The sequence below is a fragment of the Haliotis cracherodii genome, unplaced genomic scaffold (assembly GCF_022045235.1).
Source record: "Haliotis cracherodii isolate W230 unplaced genomic scaffold, xgHalCrac1.p SCAF_11, whole genome shotgun sequence".
Classification (NCBI taxonomy): Eukaryota; Metazoa; Mollusca; class Gastropoda; order Lepetellida; family Haliotidae; genus Haliotis; species Haliotis cracherodii.
The window spans coordinates 12,802,901-12,820,972 of NW_027266266.1; the positions used below are offsets into that span (position 1 = coordinate 12,802,901).

At 41.1% G+C, this 18,072-nt stretch overlaps 1 protein-coding gene across 5 annotated transcripts in view; it reads right to left on the reverse strand.

The window, feature by feature from the left end:
* Positions 1 to 1,969: 1,969 nt before the first annotated feature.
* The window catches only part of LOC139456223 (uncharacterized), an 83,809-nt gene continuing 67,706 nt past the window's right edge, over positions 1,970 to 18,072 (reverse strand). For all 5 annotated transcript variants that reach the window (XM_071237810.1, XM_071237807.1, XM_071237811.1 and 2 more), the window contains 10 exons: positions 17,839 to 17,898; positions 17,213 to 17,300; positions 16,658 to 16,833; positions 15,858 to 16,004; positions 15,106 to 15,166; positions 14,300 to 14,439; positions 13,088 to 13,263; positions 10,932 to 12,147; positions 9,661 to 10,028; positions 1,970 to 9,169 (listed from right to left, as the gene is read on the reverse strand). In XM_071237810.1, coding sequence (XP_071093911.1) covers positions 7,902 to 9,169; positions 9,661 to 10,028; positions 10,932 to 12,147; positions 13,088 to 13,263; positions 14,300 to 14,439; positions 15,106 to 15,166; positions 15,858 to 16,004; positions 16,658 to 16,833; positions 17,213 to 17,300; positions 17,839 to 17,898 — 3,700 coding nt within the window. In that variant the 3' untranslated portion in view covers positions 1,970 to 7,901. The remainder of the gene's footprint in view (positions 9,170 to 9,660; positions 10,029 to 10,931; positions 12,148 to 13,087; positions 13,264 to 14,299; positions 14,440 to 15,105; positions 15,167 to 15,857; positions 16,005 to 16,657; positions 16,834 to 17,212; positions 17,301 to 17,838; positions 17,899 to 18,072) is intronic.

Here is an 18,072-nt window from a genome sequence, read left to right on the forward strand (position 1 = left end):
AACAAGTATTTATCCTTTTTTCAGAAATGGTTCTTAAATCATACAAACAAGGTTTTGTCAATATGTGACTGACCTTCTTAAGCGAAACTAATGAAAACCCTTCAAGGTGTTCATTTGCTCATTAACAAGTAATTCATTTGTTGTGGCCTCATGATAATACTGCCTTGATTACAGAAGACATGTGAAAAGCACCCAATCATATCCTAAAGTTTATCTATGTGGCGATGGTTAAAAAAATAGATGACAATCATACCTGTTGGTGTCTGACCCTATAACCTAGTCCTGGCTGTATCTGATCTCACAGGCAGTGTTCCAAATAAGCACTTGCCTGTAGGCCTGTGTCAGGTCGATCTCACGTTGGGCCGGTAGTTTCGAATTTGTATGGGTCCTTAAGGCCTGCCATAAACTTCTGTGTCAATTTATTTGTCAGAGTAAACTGCAGTTTTTGAAATGAGGGCCTGAAGAGTTTAATCATCTAGAGTCTGGGTCCTGATGGCTGCCTGGCAATTTGTTATTATTTCACACACCGCTTACATACCTCATAATGTTTCACTTAAGTCTTACTGAAATACAAAAAAAATATTACTCCCATTTTCAATCTGTCTTGACAAAGTATGAAATAAAGTCAGATCTAAAACCACAGAAATTACGAACATGAAAAAGATAACAATATCAGCCATTAATCCTATGCTAGATAGAAAGTAAATTAATATAACGTCAATACTTGTTAGATCATTTGTAACTCTAATTCAAGACATTCTTGAGATAATGAAAGGAGAATCCTTGTCATAAATCAGATTTAACATATCCCGATTATTATTCAATAACGTTTTACTCTTTTGACTTAAAGATACAGACGAAATGATGAGTACACCTAAATAAAAATGGCCTATAAAGACCCAAAATAACATAATATTACATTTCTTACCTATTAAATTCTAACAATACCAATATCATTATTTTTTTTATTTTGAAATTAACGATAAGAATATTTTGTACACAAAATATAAACATTCAGCTATGCATTCTTTAACAGGTGTAATACGATGCACGAAATAACATACTTACCTTGTAATCATAAGTTTATACATCAATTGCAATAAATAAAATACTGAAATGTACCTATATATACCACACTGATAAATCTCATCAAATTTAATTGATATCACTATCCACATTATATTAATTAAAGACAACTTGAATCAAATATAACATTGAATTGTTCTCATTGGCCATGCTAATAAAGATAATCAAATGTTAATGGATATTAGGATATCACAAAATATTACAGATAATCAAATGTTAATGGATATCACGATATCACAAAATATGACACAGTATAGACTTATGTTCTGTATGACAAACTACAACAGAATATTGACAGCACGGTATATCAAACTAGTATATGACATCTCAAGTTCGTTTAATGATGTAATAAGTCATATAGAGAATATTACCCAAGTGTGTTTCCATATCATATTTATATAAACACCCGATTTCTCCACATGGATGCAGTTGATCTGTCCTGGCTGGTGGGTATTGCAACACACAGCCTTGCAAATGTTGGTGTTCCTTAACTTGTTTTGAGCAGTATATCAGGAATAAAACTGCCGAAGAGGCTTTTGCGAGCATAGCATATTTTTTACTCCTTGTATATGAAATTGTTGATATGGAGTAAGTGAGTATGGTTTTACCCTCCTTTTAGCAATATTCAAGCAATATCACTTCGGGGACACCAGAAATGGGCTTCACACATTGTACCCATGTGGGGAATTAAACCCGGGTCTTTGGCTAACGAGCCAACCCTTAATCCACTAGGCTACCCAACTACCCTTTTTTGATATGGAAACATTAGAGTAATAATCTCTATGGTATGTCATTCTTAAGATAATGAGTGAGTGAGTGAGTGAGTATGGTTTTACCACGCTTTTAGCAATATTCCAGCAATATCACAGCGGGGGACACCAGAAATGGGCTTCACACATTGTACCCATGTCGGGAATCGAACCCGGGTCTTCGGCGTGACGACTGAACGCTTTAACCACTAGGCTAACCGACCGCCCTTAAGATAATGGATGTTTAAACACTCAGTGATGAAGCTTCAGAAACCGAGTATGATTACAATTTATGAGTGAACTGCCATATCTATTATATAGTGCCATGTTGCAGCCATGTTTGTTGCTCCATTTGGCGACATATTGAAAAACGCTCTCTCTACATATTGGGACATTAGTCGGTTGTTAGTGAGAAAGAAGGCATCGCATTGATGTAGTAGCTTGAAAGTAGATCCTTCTGGGAGACCTTATTTGCATATTTATCAGATTTGTAAATCGCATCGATAACACAAGTCCTTATATGATAAACCTACATATCAACTGATATCCAATGATACTAAACATGATATCACATGGTCCTGTAAACTGTAGCATGGTTGTGTATGGTAAGGGGTTTCTTACAAAATCCTTGATTATCCAGTGTATCGTACCTCTTATGTTACTATGATCTATACCTTGGACCCACTCGCATCTTTAGCTTCGTTTTAGAAATGCCATCTCTCTTATCACTGATATAGCATTGGTTTTCCTGCTCATAGGCTTGAAGTCAACAGCCAATCACAATGTCTCTTCTCAACGTGAGTTTGGCACAGATCTTTTGTTTGTTTGTTGTTTAATGCCGCTCTCAGCAATATTACAGCTAAATGACGGCGGTCATAATTGAGTCAGGGCCAGATAAACCAGTGATTGACATCATGAGCATTGATCCACGCAATTGGCATAGATCTACTTTCAACAGGATCATCACAGGATGGTAGAAGTGAGACTTCTGTATCTTTAATCATATCAGAATGATACTTTTAGCTGTCTAAGAAGCTTCCCTGAATATTCAGACAGAAAGGAAGGCCTAAGTGAGTAAGAGAATTGGTTCTCGTGCCATGGCACGCCTGCTTAACATGAGAGGAAAGCCCGAAATGATGCAGGTCTCCGACATTTACCACTTTGAGCGCAGGAATGGTGCTGACAAACCTGGATACATAATCGGGATTTGAACCCAAGAACATAAGTTCCTGGTGTGCCCAAGGGAAGCAACTCTGCACAGCGAAGCCAAGAAGACTGGGCCAAGGAAATCCGAAAACTACACGATGTTCCTGACTGGATGGGAGAAAACACAACATTGCGCACAACAAAGTGAGTCTAGCACTGGTCAAACCTTCTCTTGATCAATCATCTACCATTTGATTGGACGGTTGGAATCGGAGCGTATTGTTTGTTTGTTGTTTCACTCAGCAATATTCCAGCTATCACAGCAGTCTGTAAATAATCAAATCTGACAAGACAATCCAGTGATTGATATCATGAGCATCAATCCACACAATTTGGATGCGATGAAATGCATCAACCAAATCAGCGAACCTGACCACCCGATCCCATTTGTCGCCTCTTACGACAACCATAATCCCCCTTTACGTCAAGCATGGGTTGCTGAAGACCTATTCTACGAGTGTAGCTATGATGGCGAGGGGATCCAGAGTACTGATCATATAACACACTGGGTACTCAAGGATGCTGTATTACAAAACAAGTTCTACACAGTGCACATTCCCAACTCTCATAACACAAGGCACATGTACATATTAAATGTAAACTAAATGTATAAAATATATAGCTACATATAAAATTATCATTGTATAGTTTGGCGGGAAGTAGATTGTTTTCCTGAAATGAGAAAAAAAGTCAAAATCTGTTTGACAAGATTGAAATATTTTTGAACAGAGCCTCATAGTGCATGATACTCAAGTAGAGCCTCCTAATTCTTGATACCCAGAGCCTCCTAATTCTTGATACTTGACCAGGGCCTCCTAATACATGATACTCAACCAGGGCCTCATAATTCTTGATACTTGACCAGGGCTGCCTAATACATGATACTCAACCACGGCCTCATGATTATTGATACCCAGAGCCTCATAATTCTTAATATCGGAGCCTCATAATTCTTGATACTCGAACAGAGCCTCATAATTCTTGATACTCGAACAGAGCCTCCTAGTACATGATACCACAGACTTGTTATATAGGTCTGTGATAATACTCAACCAGGGCCTCATAATTCTTGATACCTGACCAGGGCCGCCTAATACATGATACTCAACCAGGGCCTCATAATTCTTGATATTCAGAGCCTCATAATTCTTGATACCTAGAGCCTCATAATTCTTAATATCGGAGCCTCATAAATCTTGATACTCGGAGCCTCATAATTCTTGATACTCGAACAGAGCCTCCTAGTACATGATACCACAGACTTGTTATATAGGTCCGTGATAATACTCAACCAGGGCCTCATAATTCTTGATACTCAACCAGGGCCAGCATCAGGATCACATATAGAAGGGATCTTAGTGTTCACGATACGTGACCACATTCATTACATGTCGCTATACTTCATCTGCACTATCATTGTGTGAGATTCTCCATGTTCAGTTTGCCAAGGAAACGAGGGCGCTTCTATCACCTACTTTCACAATCATAAGTCACAGTGGCAAGAGAATGGTATCATAGCGTAACAAATTTTGAAAGTAGATTCCTAAAGAGTTCTTCGAGCTACCACTAAGACATAACCTCCCTGGACCCTAACCTGTGTTCAACTAAAGATAACCCAAATCTCTATGAGTGAGTGAGTATGGTTTTACGCCGCTTTTAGCAATATTCCAGCAATATCATGGCGGGGGACACCGGATATGGGCCCAAATCTCTATGAATTTAGCCATTTTATTATAGTGGTGCGAAAATATGTCTCACCAGAGCTGTTCCATATCTATAAGGCTCCATGCAAAATTCATATTCTACTCAAAAGAAGTTAAGGACCGACCAATTTATTCATATTACTTTAGTTAGTGTGTTATGCCATGACAGACAGCCTATAGTTATATGAAAGAATCGGATGTCCCATAACATCTTTTGAGTAGAATATGATCAAATATGTCATATTTTGACTTATTTTCCAATTGAGTCGACGTTTTCCTGCCAAACTTAAGATGGCATCAGAACAACGTGCTGACCATGCCAAGATTCAAACTGGACCCACTAACAGCACTACTGATACATTGCGCATTCAAATCATCAGAAGCTTTCAATGAAGATGTTACAAATATTTTTGCATCATAAATGTTCAGAATTTGTAAAGACTCACATATCACACGGTCATTTTTTGGCTAAATACTGTTCTCTAGAGCCAATGATGCACGGCCGCAGGACATTTCATAGCATGACATTAATTGTGAACTATGACAATAATCGATCACACGTACCATCGATGGACCAATACCAGATCAAGTCAACTACTCGACATTCTCAAAGGAAGACACCTTTAACCAAAGATGACTATTTCGGCCTTTAGCAAACGCTGAGTAGTATATATTTAAATCCCTAAGATGGATCTGACTCTTTTCACTTGTTACAGCTCAACTAATTATTATTCCTAGACAATTTTCTTCAAACTTCAAATCAAAATTCTAATATTTTCCACAACGCCCAATACAAAAACTTAAGTCAGTGTAATTAAGTCTCTACAAATTCTGTGCAAAGCAACAATTTCTTACTCTAAACCAATATAACAATGTTCTACCCATTTTATTAGTTCAACACCCTAGATTAAAATCAGTAATTAAATTGTTAAATTTCCTCAATATGCACAAAATACATCTTAATGATTGATAAACAAAGTCAATGAACTGAAACGTATCATGTACAGCATTGCTTGCCCTAGCTGGATAACAGAAGCACTTTAACATCACAAACAGCACAGTAAGTTGCAACCCAATTACAAACTCATCCTCAGCAGACAACAGGATAGACTCTTGATATGTTCCGATTAATACCCCTGGGGCCATTGTGTGCAGGAATATTGCTGGGGGCAGCATTAACAATGTTTGTTTGTTTGTTGTTTAACAGCAATATTCCAGCTATATGACGGCGGTCTGTAAATAATCGAGTCTGGACCAGACATTCCAGTGATTGACATCATGAGCATCGATCCATAGAATATGATGACATGCATCAACCAAGTCAGCGAGCCTGACCACCTGATCCCGTTAGTCGCCTCTTACGACAAGCATTTACAATGAACAGACAAAAAACATGGTTGACAGCCAAGATGGGGGATATAGTGTCATATTAACAGTCATGGACCCCACCAGCTTCTCTTTAGATTTTATCACAGGGAGTGAGTTGGGTTTTAATGCTGCTTTGAACAATATTTCCGTTATATCAAGGCGTGTCATCTTAATGTGGGAGGAAAGCCTGAAGTGATGCATGTCTCAGACGTTCACCACTATGGTGAAACCAACGAGCAAGGGTATGGTGCTGACAAACTTGTAACATAATCAGGACAAACTGCACACAGAGAGAAAGACAGGCTACTTTTAACTGGCAAATGTATCATACCATATTTAAAATACAATAACTACCCAGGGTGTATCACAAACTTTAAAGGTTGTGGCACTTTTTGCAAGTTTTTCATCAATGATCATTACAATGACTAACAAATACCAATGGGAAGGAAATGTCTTAATAAAAGGGATTTGAAGTTATATTTTCAAACAGTGTTGTGGCACACTGACTACGTAAATGTAATGTCAGTGATGACATCTTTCTAAACTGTAGCCTCCATACTTGCTGGACACTCTACACATGCCCAGATGGGCATATAAATAAATATCTTCAACATATCATTTCATTTCAGTAAGCTGAGCATTAAAAAAAACTTCACAAAGTCTGTCCATTCCAAAAACTCCTTATTTATCAGTTGTATTACTAGTTTTGTGGTTTTATAGGAGTGGTTCAGGGGTATTAATTGGAATGTAATAATAAAACACCCTGGCACCCCGAGGATGGTCCAAACTTTGCATCACTACTGAAGCTTTCACCATCATAAAAAACACACACACTGATATCAAGTTTTGTTTTTGTAAACACATTTTATCGACATTCACGTACACTTTGTATCAATGAATAACTTAAACCTTTGATTGTAACACTCTTGTGTGACCACAATCACAGAACAGATACCACAATACCTAACATTTGATTATTACTGACACAAAATCATTGAATAAAGAATCAGGTTAGTTGTCTTAAAGAGGTTAGTTGTCTTAAAGAGATAAGAGCAATAATATTTGTTGCTTCTTAGAGTTAAAGATCATATATACTACTCAAAAGAAGTTGAAGAACACCCGATTCTTGACTATAATTCATCGGTCATTGCATGACTAATTAACTATAGTTATGAAGGATTCCGGGTTGTTCTTATACTTCTTTTGAGTAGGATAAACTGAAAGCACTTCACAAGAGAACATTTGAAAAATAAAGCCTGCTTGTTACTTTTAAAGTAAATTGGGGGTTAAAATAGACCCTTCTCTTTCCAAAAGATCGGTTGCCATCGCAATGGCATCATAGCTGAAGAGACGATATGAAAGCGAGTCATGTGACCTCGGAGACATAGTTTTGAGAGGTATAGGTGCACGAGACAGATAGCTGTTTGTTATTTTAACCCTACTATCTTGATCAATAGCAAAGAATGATTGTCAAGTTACTTCAAAGATCCATGGTCAAACTCATTTTATCTGTAATGACCTTGACCTTGACCATGACCATATTTCTTAACAGTATTGAATTTAACCTTGATAAAAAATAATTAATCTTTCATTGTTGGTCCAAACAAAAATATTATACCAATTAAAGTTACCAACATGGCTGTGTCTTTTTGGCCATTACGATTTGTTTCAAGCATCAACAAAATCATCCGGTCCCTTCCAAGACCATACTACAGGACATATAAATAATTATTACAAAATATTTTGATCAATTAACGCACTATGACATGCCAAGGCAAATGGATACATTTTACATTGTGTTGTAAAAAGGGCTTGCACCCAGTCGTTGAGTAACAGGATTACTTTGTCCATGAACCCGACGAACTTTACGAGCATCATCGGACCGCTCATCTTTTCCTGATTCCAACAAATGCTCATGAGATGATGTCAAGTCCTCTGTTTGGTCATGAACTTTAACCTGTGACCCTGGGTCATGCTTAGCTATGTGGTCAGCTGATTTGGGCCGCACTGGTCTTGATGTTTCGAATCCTGACTGCTTCCATCTCATTTCAACACCAGTCATACTATCCTCCTCATCCTTCTTCTTCTTGCTGTCCACAAAACACAAACCAAACTCCCCAACTGAGCTGCGATTCGACCGACAACCCTCTGTCGAGTCTGACGTCGGGCTTTTAATGTTCTCGAAACGCCCAACAAGGTGACGCACAATTGACAATTCTGAGTCACTCCTCGGTGAAATGTTCCCGTTTGAATTGTGATGCTCATCATCCTCAGAACGGACTCCCTGCTCCTCCAGGTTCAGACACAAACCAAGTCTATTCTCTTTGAAATCTTTGTCCATCATATCTGAACTTTCAAAGCTGGCAGAACCACCATCTTTAACCCATTGCCGGGTCCTCCTCAAACCTACGCTTCCACTATCGTCAAAGGATTTGCTTTTTTCAGAAAGAGGCAGAATTCCTCCTTTGCCAGCTGCTTCTCCCTTCTTCCCTTCCTCTATGATGATTATCTTCCTCTCAGGTTTCTTCACCTTCGTGTCCTTCTCGATATTCCGGACAACCTGCTTGACCAAAGTCAAATCCTGAACAACTTCTTCCTCGGGTTCCTTCTGGGGTTGGTTAAGAAACTCGGATCCCATTTCTCTCATTTTAGCACGAATTTGAGGATCAATGGAGCTTTTGTCTTCCTTTTTACTTTTCTTTGAAACACGAGAAACGGGCGGGATCTCCGGTTCCAGTGTTTCCTTCCCCTCCAATATTGACGTCTGCTCCCTGACAGTTCTGATAAGTCTTTCCGACACAACTGAACTGTTTGAGTATTCTGTTTGATCACAGGCAGAATTGGATGGAATGAAGTCAGAGGTCGGGCTACTCCGGTCAGAGGTCTGTCCAGCCTGTCTGGCCAAGGGTTGGTCAGTGTCTGGGCCTTGAGGTTTCAGTCCCGGCGTGTCATCTTTAGTTGAATGCTGGGAGTCATGGGCTTCTAATGTCATGGAAGATACGCTGCTCTCGGAGGAAAGTCTTTTTCTTGTGTCTGTGTCATTCCGGTTCTCGAAATCTGGAATAGATGGAAAACACTTGTGTGAGTTTTTATCAAGGACACTGAGTGAGTGAGTGAGTGGGTGGGTGGGTGGGTGAGTGAGTGAGTGAGTGAGTGAGTGAGTGAGTGAGTGAGTGAGTGAGTGAGTGAGTGAGTGAGTGAGTGAGTGAGTGAGTGAGTGAGTGAGTGAGTGAGTGAGTGGGGGGTGGGTGAGTGAGTGAGTGAGTGAGTGAGTGAGTGAGTGCATTTTACATCACCTTTAGCAATATACCACAATATCATGGTGGGGGACACCAGAAATGGGCTTCACACATTGTCGGGAATCGAACCCAGGTCTTCAGCATGACGAGCAAACGCTTTAACCACTAGGCTACCCGACCGCCTAATAAAGGCAACCCGATAACTAATATATGTTAACAACGTCGAAAGTAGTACACACAGGAAGTGTTTGTGTGTGTGTGTGCGTGCGTGTGTGTGTGCACAAATTCATCGAAAAACCCACTACAAACCTTGTTTATGTTTCTGCACAAGACCCTTTGCAAGTGGCACCTCTTCATTGCCACATTTGACCACAGTGATGTTTTTCTCGTTATCGCAAACGTCCCCTTCTTCGTTAAACTGAGATTCTGACGTCTGTCCACTGCCGTCATCTTGTTCAGGCAGAGTTTCCTCCCTTTGACAGTATTCTGGGAGCATGTTTCCAGGGGCAACGTTTCCGTCACAGAAGGGAGCTGTCTGAGTGGGAGACAATATTGGGGAGCAAGTCTTTCGACGTTCAGAACGTTTGGACTTTAAAGATTCTCTTTCCTCTTTGAGACTTGCTGACCGCTGAATGGGACGAGATTCTGTTGATGACTTGGAGTCATCAGAAGATGTTCTGCAACCCAAAAATATTATGGCTACATCCCAGTGGTCAAGTCAAACTGGTGGCTGATCATGTGGTCAAGGTATGGTCACACATAGCAAACCACCCAGTACTCATTAGTCAGCCTTTAAGCAGTGTATAAACTACCCGCCTGTCCAACACTCTAAGACTGAAGGACGGTCACTTTTGTAAAGTTGCAAACCCGATTGTCAGACTATTATGGTATTTCCAGCATTCTAGTCTTACCGTATTTGACGAAATAAGCCCCCAGCTCAATTAAGCGCCCACAGCCATATTTGCTAATATATTTGCTAGTGAACAATCCCAATTAGCACCCTTTCCAATTGATGAATGTACACAAGACTCATTTATTCGTGTATAATACGCACTCATGTGCTATATGCACCCTAAATAATGGGCAATTAAATTTTGGAAAATTTATTTTTTTCATGTACAATACGCACAGACATTTCTTTTGTATCATTTCAGACTGTCAGTATAAACCACGAAATTTACAATCTTTCAACGCTGTTTTCACAAAATTATAGTCTAATAAGAGCCCCCCTATTTCTAATTTTGAGAGCGCTCTGGGCGCTTATTACGTCAAACACGGTAGTTCAGTCTAAGAGGTTAATTAATTGTAAACATTAAAACCATTATTGCTGAAACAAAAGTTCCATGAGTTAAAGTTCCGATGACAATCCACCAGGTTATTGTTATTTTCGGAGAAAAAACATTAATCAGCACTATGCTTATGTTTACCCTTTTCTTAGTTTTGTTTGTTTGTCTAGAACATTCTGGACTGGCAACATGTTATATGGTCTGGTAACTTTGCCAAGTTGCCAGTCCGGTTGTCTGAGTGAAATGCCTCTAGTATTTGATTAGGCCATCAAAACGTATGTGTCTCTAATTTACCTGTAAGCTTCCAGTCTATCCTTGAATATTCGGACCATTCCTTGAGGGAGCTGGATATCTTCTTCCTCATACACAGACTTGGGACGCCTCAGATCCAGTGCAGCAAATTCTGCCTCGTCATCATCATGGGAAGGTAACTCTACACAGCTTTGTGTCAAGCGTTCAGACTTATTTCCCTTTGGTCTCATCTCGGGTGGACCAGTCACCTCCATAATGTTCATCTCCAGGACTGGGTCATCCGTGGTGGGACTTTCTCGTTTTGATTCTTTCTGCCCAGATTCATTTTCCTCATCAGAGCTATGAAGATTTTTACTGAAGTCGGACCTCATTTTCTTCACCGTGCCTGGACACCAGGGTATTTGTTCACGGGTATAGTATTGTCGAATTCCCAACTGCCCCATTTTATCAATCATCACTTTATCACCCTCCTGGCAACCAATGGATTCTGAAACTTTGTCATCGGGGACCCCTGCATCCTCTTCTGCCTTCCGACTCCCCAAGGATGCAGCGCGATTCCTGATTGACAGTTTGGTCAAATTTTCCTCACACTTCTCACACTCTTCAATGTCCTTCTCTTCTCCCATGGAAGCACTGCGAACTCGAGCACCTTTGGACTCAGACTGCTTCACCTTAGTCATAACAGGAGAGCCCATCTTAACGTCTCCTTCATCTTTTGATTCAGGCACTGGAGCTGACATGAATTCATCATCACCAATCACAAATTTGGGGGGAGACCCACTGACGGAATTATCACCAAACACAGCTTCTTCCTGGGCTGGCATGTTTTCCTCCGCTTCCAGCTTAATCCAACTATTGTCCGGACGCAACCTTGATTGCGAAGACACATGAGGCAAATCTCCTTGCACTTCAACCAATCCTCCTCCACAATCACTAATACTGATAACTGGGGATGCATTCTGGCTACATCTGCCTGCAGGGCACACAAGAGTCGGCTCATCCTCCGCATCAGATGCGTACTCCTGCTGAATCATATCGAGGCCTGCTACCTCGCCACTGGTAGCCACAGCCTCGTCATACTGTGTGGTAAATGAGTATTCTCCCCTTGTGGAACTCTTCTTCTTGAAGCTAGCGTCTTGCTGGTCTGGGGTGGGTGATGGGATATCTGGCAAGGACTCTTCCAGGGAGTCAGTGCTCCGGGATCCCGTCTCTAGGTCGGCTCCGATGTGAACCATGTCTGCGTCTTCAAGATCTCTACCTGGAATATTTAGAATGGGTGCTTCATGAAGATATTTACAAGTGCTAGTATTTTCTCCAAGCTCCTCACAGCGATAGCCCCGTTCATGGAGCTCTCTATACTATCGCTGCCACTAGTCAAAGCTCCTTACAGCGATAGGCCCGTTCATGGAGCTCTCTATACTATCGCTGCCACTAGTCAAAGCTCCTTACAGTGATAGCCCCGTTCATGGAGCTCTCTATACTATCGCTGCCACTAGTCAAAGCTCCTTACAGTGATAGCCCCGTTCATGGAGCTCTCTATACTATCGCTGCCACTAGTCAAAGCTCCCCACTGTGCTAGGCAGACTACAACCATGCATGGAGTTGAAGTCACAATGGACTGACTAACCGCTGTTGGTCGTGATGCCGAATACTCTTACCCTAGCTTAATTATTTTCTTTCTTTATCAATCTGAATTTCTATTTCATTTCAACTATCATTGGTATAGTAAAAATGTAAGGGGGGAGTTGGGTGATTTTCTGTTAGTCTGTAATCTTGAATGAATCTGATCAAACAAACCGAAAGTTAAATTCATCTGAGAAATCTGGTCAGTCGTAAACCTTTTCAAAATTCGCTATGATAGCATTCCCAAAGAAATAAACAAAAGTAAAAGCATTACTACATTTGGGGTTAGAGGGCATATTTCCAGATTCTTGTAATGGCCGCTTCCACACTGATGGCAGCAAGTGCTTCATTCATAGCACATATGTCTTCTCTGTCAACATAGTCCTTACACAATTTCATGTCAATGTTTTAAGAGTAACATTTCTGTAAACCTACTTTGTTCAAGTCACCAGACAATTATCTCCAAACTTTAGGAATTAACCTCAGGGAGATCTCATACTGTTGTTATGAACCATCTCAAGGCCTTGCTCAGAAAATGGTGGTCGTGTTTTTCCAGAGATCTAAGACCTGCTTACCTTTTCCCAATGATCGAAGCACCTCTTCCTCAGAAGCGGGGTTGTATCCTGACTCGAACATTCGGCGGTAGAGATCGTCTCCTTCTAAAAAAACAGCCTCACTTGCACGATCATCCTCTTCTTTTATGTCAACGAGATTCTCGGCCGACTGGGACTTAAAGATGTGTCTCTGATTGCTGGCGGAAAGAAATAACAGGCTTAGGATTTGGTTGGTTGGTTTGTTGTTTAACGCCGCACTCAGCAATATTCCAGCTATATGACGGTGGTCTGTAAATAATCGGTTCTGGACCAGCCAATCCAGTGATTGATATCATGAGCATCGATCCACGCAATTGGGATCGATGACATGTATCAACCAAGTCAGCGAGCCTGACCACCCGATCCCGTTAGTCGCCTTTTACGGCAAGCATCGGTTGCTGAAGACCTATTCTACCCTGGAATTTTCACGGGTCAACAGGTTTAGGAAACAACAACAAATTTGATTAACATGGAAATACACCCAGTAAATTAGTTGTCCAAGCAAGTTGGATTCACACCAGGACAGCAGCTAAATACAGAACTATCAATGTCACGCATTGTTTACCCTATGATCGTAAAACGTCGATAATAATTTAGAAATACCAATAGTATTGTCGATAGTTTAGATAACAATCGATGTCACAATTAGTTATAACATATGGTGAGGAGAGCTGAAATAGGGTTGAACGTCGCGTTCCAAGATTATTGCACTTATATAGCAATGTGCATGCTCGTGTGTCTGTGGCTGCTTGTACCAAGTTATAGTGCTAGCCTACTGAGATACCATGCCACAGTTTAACATGAATACCCCACTCAGACACAGTATACTGACTCCGAGCCAACCCGTTCTTGGTTTAGACCCTTAATGCCGAGCGCCAGGCAGGGTAACAACAAGAACCATCTTTTAACATCTTTTGGTATGATGCGGCCAGGGATCAAACCCCTGGCCTTCCGCTCTCCGGGCAGATGCTCCTTCATTAGGCCAGAAAGGCGGTCAGCAATCATATTTTCTGACCACTGTCATGTTAAGAAAAAAACAAAATTCAAAAACCAACTTAAAAATCGCATTAATCTGCAACTGTTACAGCTTGACCTACTACACAGGATTATACAGTGTAGCAGTAGTTTGTTCAATAGCTGTGCTGCCCTCCAACAGCACTGAAGCTGGGAGCTTCAGAAATCAGTCCCACTCACCTTGCGCTCAAAATGCCTTCGTATGTCCTCAACTGTTCCATGAAGCCATCATTGGGGCGGACAACATTTCTCCGCTCATGGACGTACTCATACGTATCATCCAACGACCATTTGTTCTCCTTCATCAGATATGCTATCACCTGGAATTACAAATGACATTTTGTTTGTTTGTTGATTAATGACACAATCAACAAAATTCCAGCCACATGACAGCAAATAGATGTAAATGTAAATAATCCTGGACCAGATAATCTAGTGATTGATATTCTGAGGATATTTATTGCTGTTTTATTACCCATTTTGACATAATGAAATAAAGCAAGTATTCTTCAATAGTTTGTCTTCAAACCAATTTACCCAAAGTGGTTTTCAGCCTCATAAGGTCAGACCTATTTGTTTTCTTATCTTAAGGACGACCCGACCCGACCCGACACGACCCACCGCGACCCAAAATTTAGTGAAGCTATAATGGTGATAACTTTGTCTCATTCATTCTGTATGACAGCAGACCTGTGAAGATCCGTGGTAGAATAGGTCTTCAGCAACCCATGCTGGCTGTAAAAGGTGACTAAGCTTGTCGTAAGAGGCGACCGACAGTATCGGGTGGTCAGGCTCGCTGACTTGGTTGATGCATGTCATCAATGCTTGGATCAATGCTCATGATGTCAATCACTGGTTTGTCTGGTCCAGACTGGATTATTTACAGACCGCCGTCATATAACTGGAATATTGCTGAGTGCGGCATTAAACAACAAACAAACAAACAAACTGTTTGACAGCAGTGACAGAAGTGCAGGTGTACTCACAGTTGAAGCTGATCGGCTGATTCCTCTCTTGCAGTGAACCAGCACCTTGGAACCACTTTTTCTGAAAACAATTGAAATCAAATGTCACATTCAATTGTAAGGTTTCACCATCATCACCATCATCGTTGTCATCATCATCCTCATCATTCCCATCATCATCATCATCATCGTCACCATCACCACCATCCTCATCATCCTCCTCCTCATCGTCATCATCATCATCACCATCATCATCATCCTCCTCCTCATCATCGTCATCCTCCTCATCATTCCCATCATCATCATCATCCTCATCATCATCCCCATCATCATCATCATCGTCATCATCCCCATCATCATCATCCCCATCATCATCATTCCCATCATCATCATCATCACCATCACCACCATCCTCCTCCTCATCATCATCATCCTCCTCATCATCGTCATCATCCCCATCATCATCATCCTCCTCCTCCTCCTCCTCATCGTCATCATCATCATCATCATCATCACCACCATCATCATCATCATCATCATCATCACCATCACCATCATCCCCATCATCATGTTTTTGGCCTGGGAACTCAAGGAACTCTAAAGACTGCAGGAAAGACTAACTACGTTATCAGGTTAGACACAGTATACTTCAGATCCTCCTATCATCATGGGTGGTGTTTGCTGTCTCCGCCAAGCACCGAGACAGGCCATACAACATACATCATACACAAACGTAGATTAGGAATATCTTCATCCAAACAGCAAGTCCTTACTTGGCTTTGGATATAAATCTGTAGGTTTTCTCCCAGTGAGGCATCAGTTGTGATTCTTCTACGTCGTACAGTCGTATATTCATGTACTTGAGCTGCCCCGGGAAGAAGTTGTCGATTTCCCTCGTCACATTCAGAATGTATTTCACACTGGAAAAAAGCACATATTTTAGCAACATGATGGTGGCCTGTAAATAATTGAGTCTGGACCAGACAATCCAATGATGAGTGAGCAGCTATCCACGCTATCGAGGTACAAGGACACGCCATCAACCAAGCTTAGTAGGGCTGGGACGAGTCTAAATTTACTACCCAGGTACACACCCCCGTATTACCTGACCCTACCTGGGTCTCTGTAGGTCTCAAGAGATAGGTTCAAAATGTCCAATTATTTAGAAACAGGTATCAAACAATCTGGTCATGCATACACTGAAGTTGACTTAAGTTTTATCTTTATTCAACCACAGTCAGAAAGAATGGGTGCATTGTCGGAAAGAAATGCGAACATTAGTGACTGGTAGTGTAACCATAGAGTTCTAAATATTTTTTTATCATTAAACAGTATCACGTGACTAACCACGCATCCAGGTAGTCCTGTGGGTACGTGGGTCCTAGTCAGTACCCACCCGACCCGGGTACCCGAGTTACCCGTCCCAGCCATACTGCTGAGCACACATTTATATGCAATTTGGGTCAGTGAGAACCTGTGTTTTGAAATGGGCCAGTACGACTTTTGACCCACGGTCCTTTGTCCAGTACTATTGTGGAACTATATCCCACACGGAACAAAAGCGAGTTCTTACCCATTCTCATTGAGTTCATCGATGTTGGAAGCGTTCCATTCCGTGCCCAGATACAGGAAGTCCAGGATCTGTGATGGAGCGTCCATCTGTCCCAGGATCCTCATCATTTCAGAGTCAAAATATTCCCGGAATCCGGTGACCTTTGCTCCTATTGCTTCCTCCACTGCTTGACGAAGCTGAAAGGTTAGGAGCGCCAACAATTTGAAAGAATGATCATGAAAGATACAACTTCTACTGAGATATAAATAAAGAGAAACAGAAATGAAAAGTGATCAAACAATTGCTGTTTTAAGCCACAGTCACCAAATTACAGCTTTACTTCCGAGATACCATGCCACAGTTTTAACAAGAATACCCAACTCAAACACAGTATGCTGAATCTGAGCCGACCAGTCCTTGTTTTAGCCCCTTAATGCAGAGAGCCAGGCAGGGTAACAGCAAGTACCATCTTTTAATACGACTTTTAATACGACTTGCTGCTCTCCGGGCCACTAGACCACAGAGGCGGTTGCAACACTTTGGAAAGTTGATGTGTTTGATGTGAAAGCAACTCACGGATCTGGAAGTTGCGACGTCCAGGTCAACATTCATCATGACTTCTCTCAGGCTCCTGCTGATCCTGGCCTTCATCTCGGATGCCTCACTGGAAACATCATCATCATCATCATCATCATCATCACCATTATCATCATCATCATCATCACCATTATCATCATCATCATCATCATCATCATTACTTTCATTACATTTATAAACTGCAGGTATCAAGGTACTAGTACCTGCTCAAAAGCAGTTTTATTTATTCCACGTCCAGTGGATCCATTCGCATTCCTGTTATCATTCTCAACTCCCTGGGGACCATACAACCCAAGCAGCCTAGGGGTGCTAGGAGGTTCCTACATCCACCTTACATATCGGTACCGATTCCCTGCTGGGTGAACAGAGGCACATTTGAACGAAGTCACTTGCCCAGTATCGACACTCAACTTTCAGGAAACATCCAGCAATATCATTTAGAAAGGCATGCAGGGTTTCACAAATTGTATGAGTGTCCAAAACAAATTAGGCCAAAAGTCAATGGGTCCTTGTCATAATGATGACTGTTTGTTTGTTTGATGCCGCACTGAGCAATATTCCATACAAGTGATGATTTTGTTTTTGGGTACAGCTCCATCACTCACCCTGCAGTTGTAGTTGGCACCAGACAAGACAGGTTAATCTCCACTCCCTCCATCACATTCCTGAAACAGTCAACACAACATAGATAAGATCCATCACAGTCCATCAAGTTTTTTACACTTTCATATTTGCTTTTACCAGAAAGGGAGGTTTATAAAAAAGGCACACAAAATTTGAAAAAAACCCCATCAAATCCTAGTATTCTTGTCCTGGTGTCATGCTAGATGTCCTCTTGA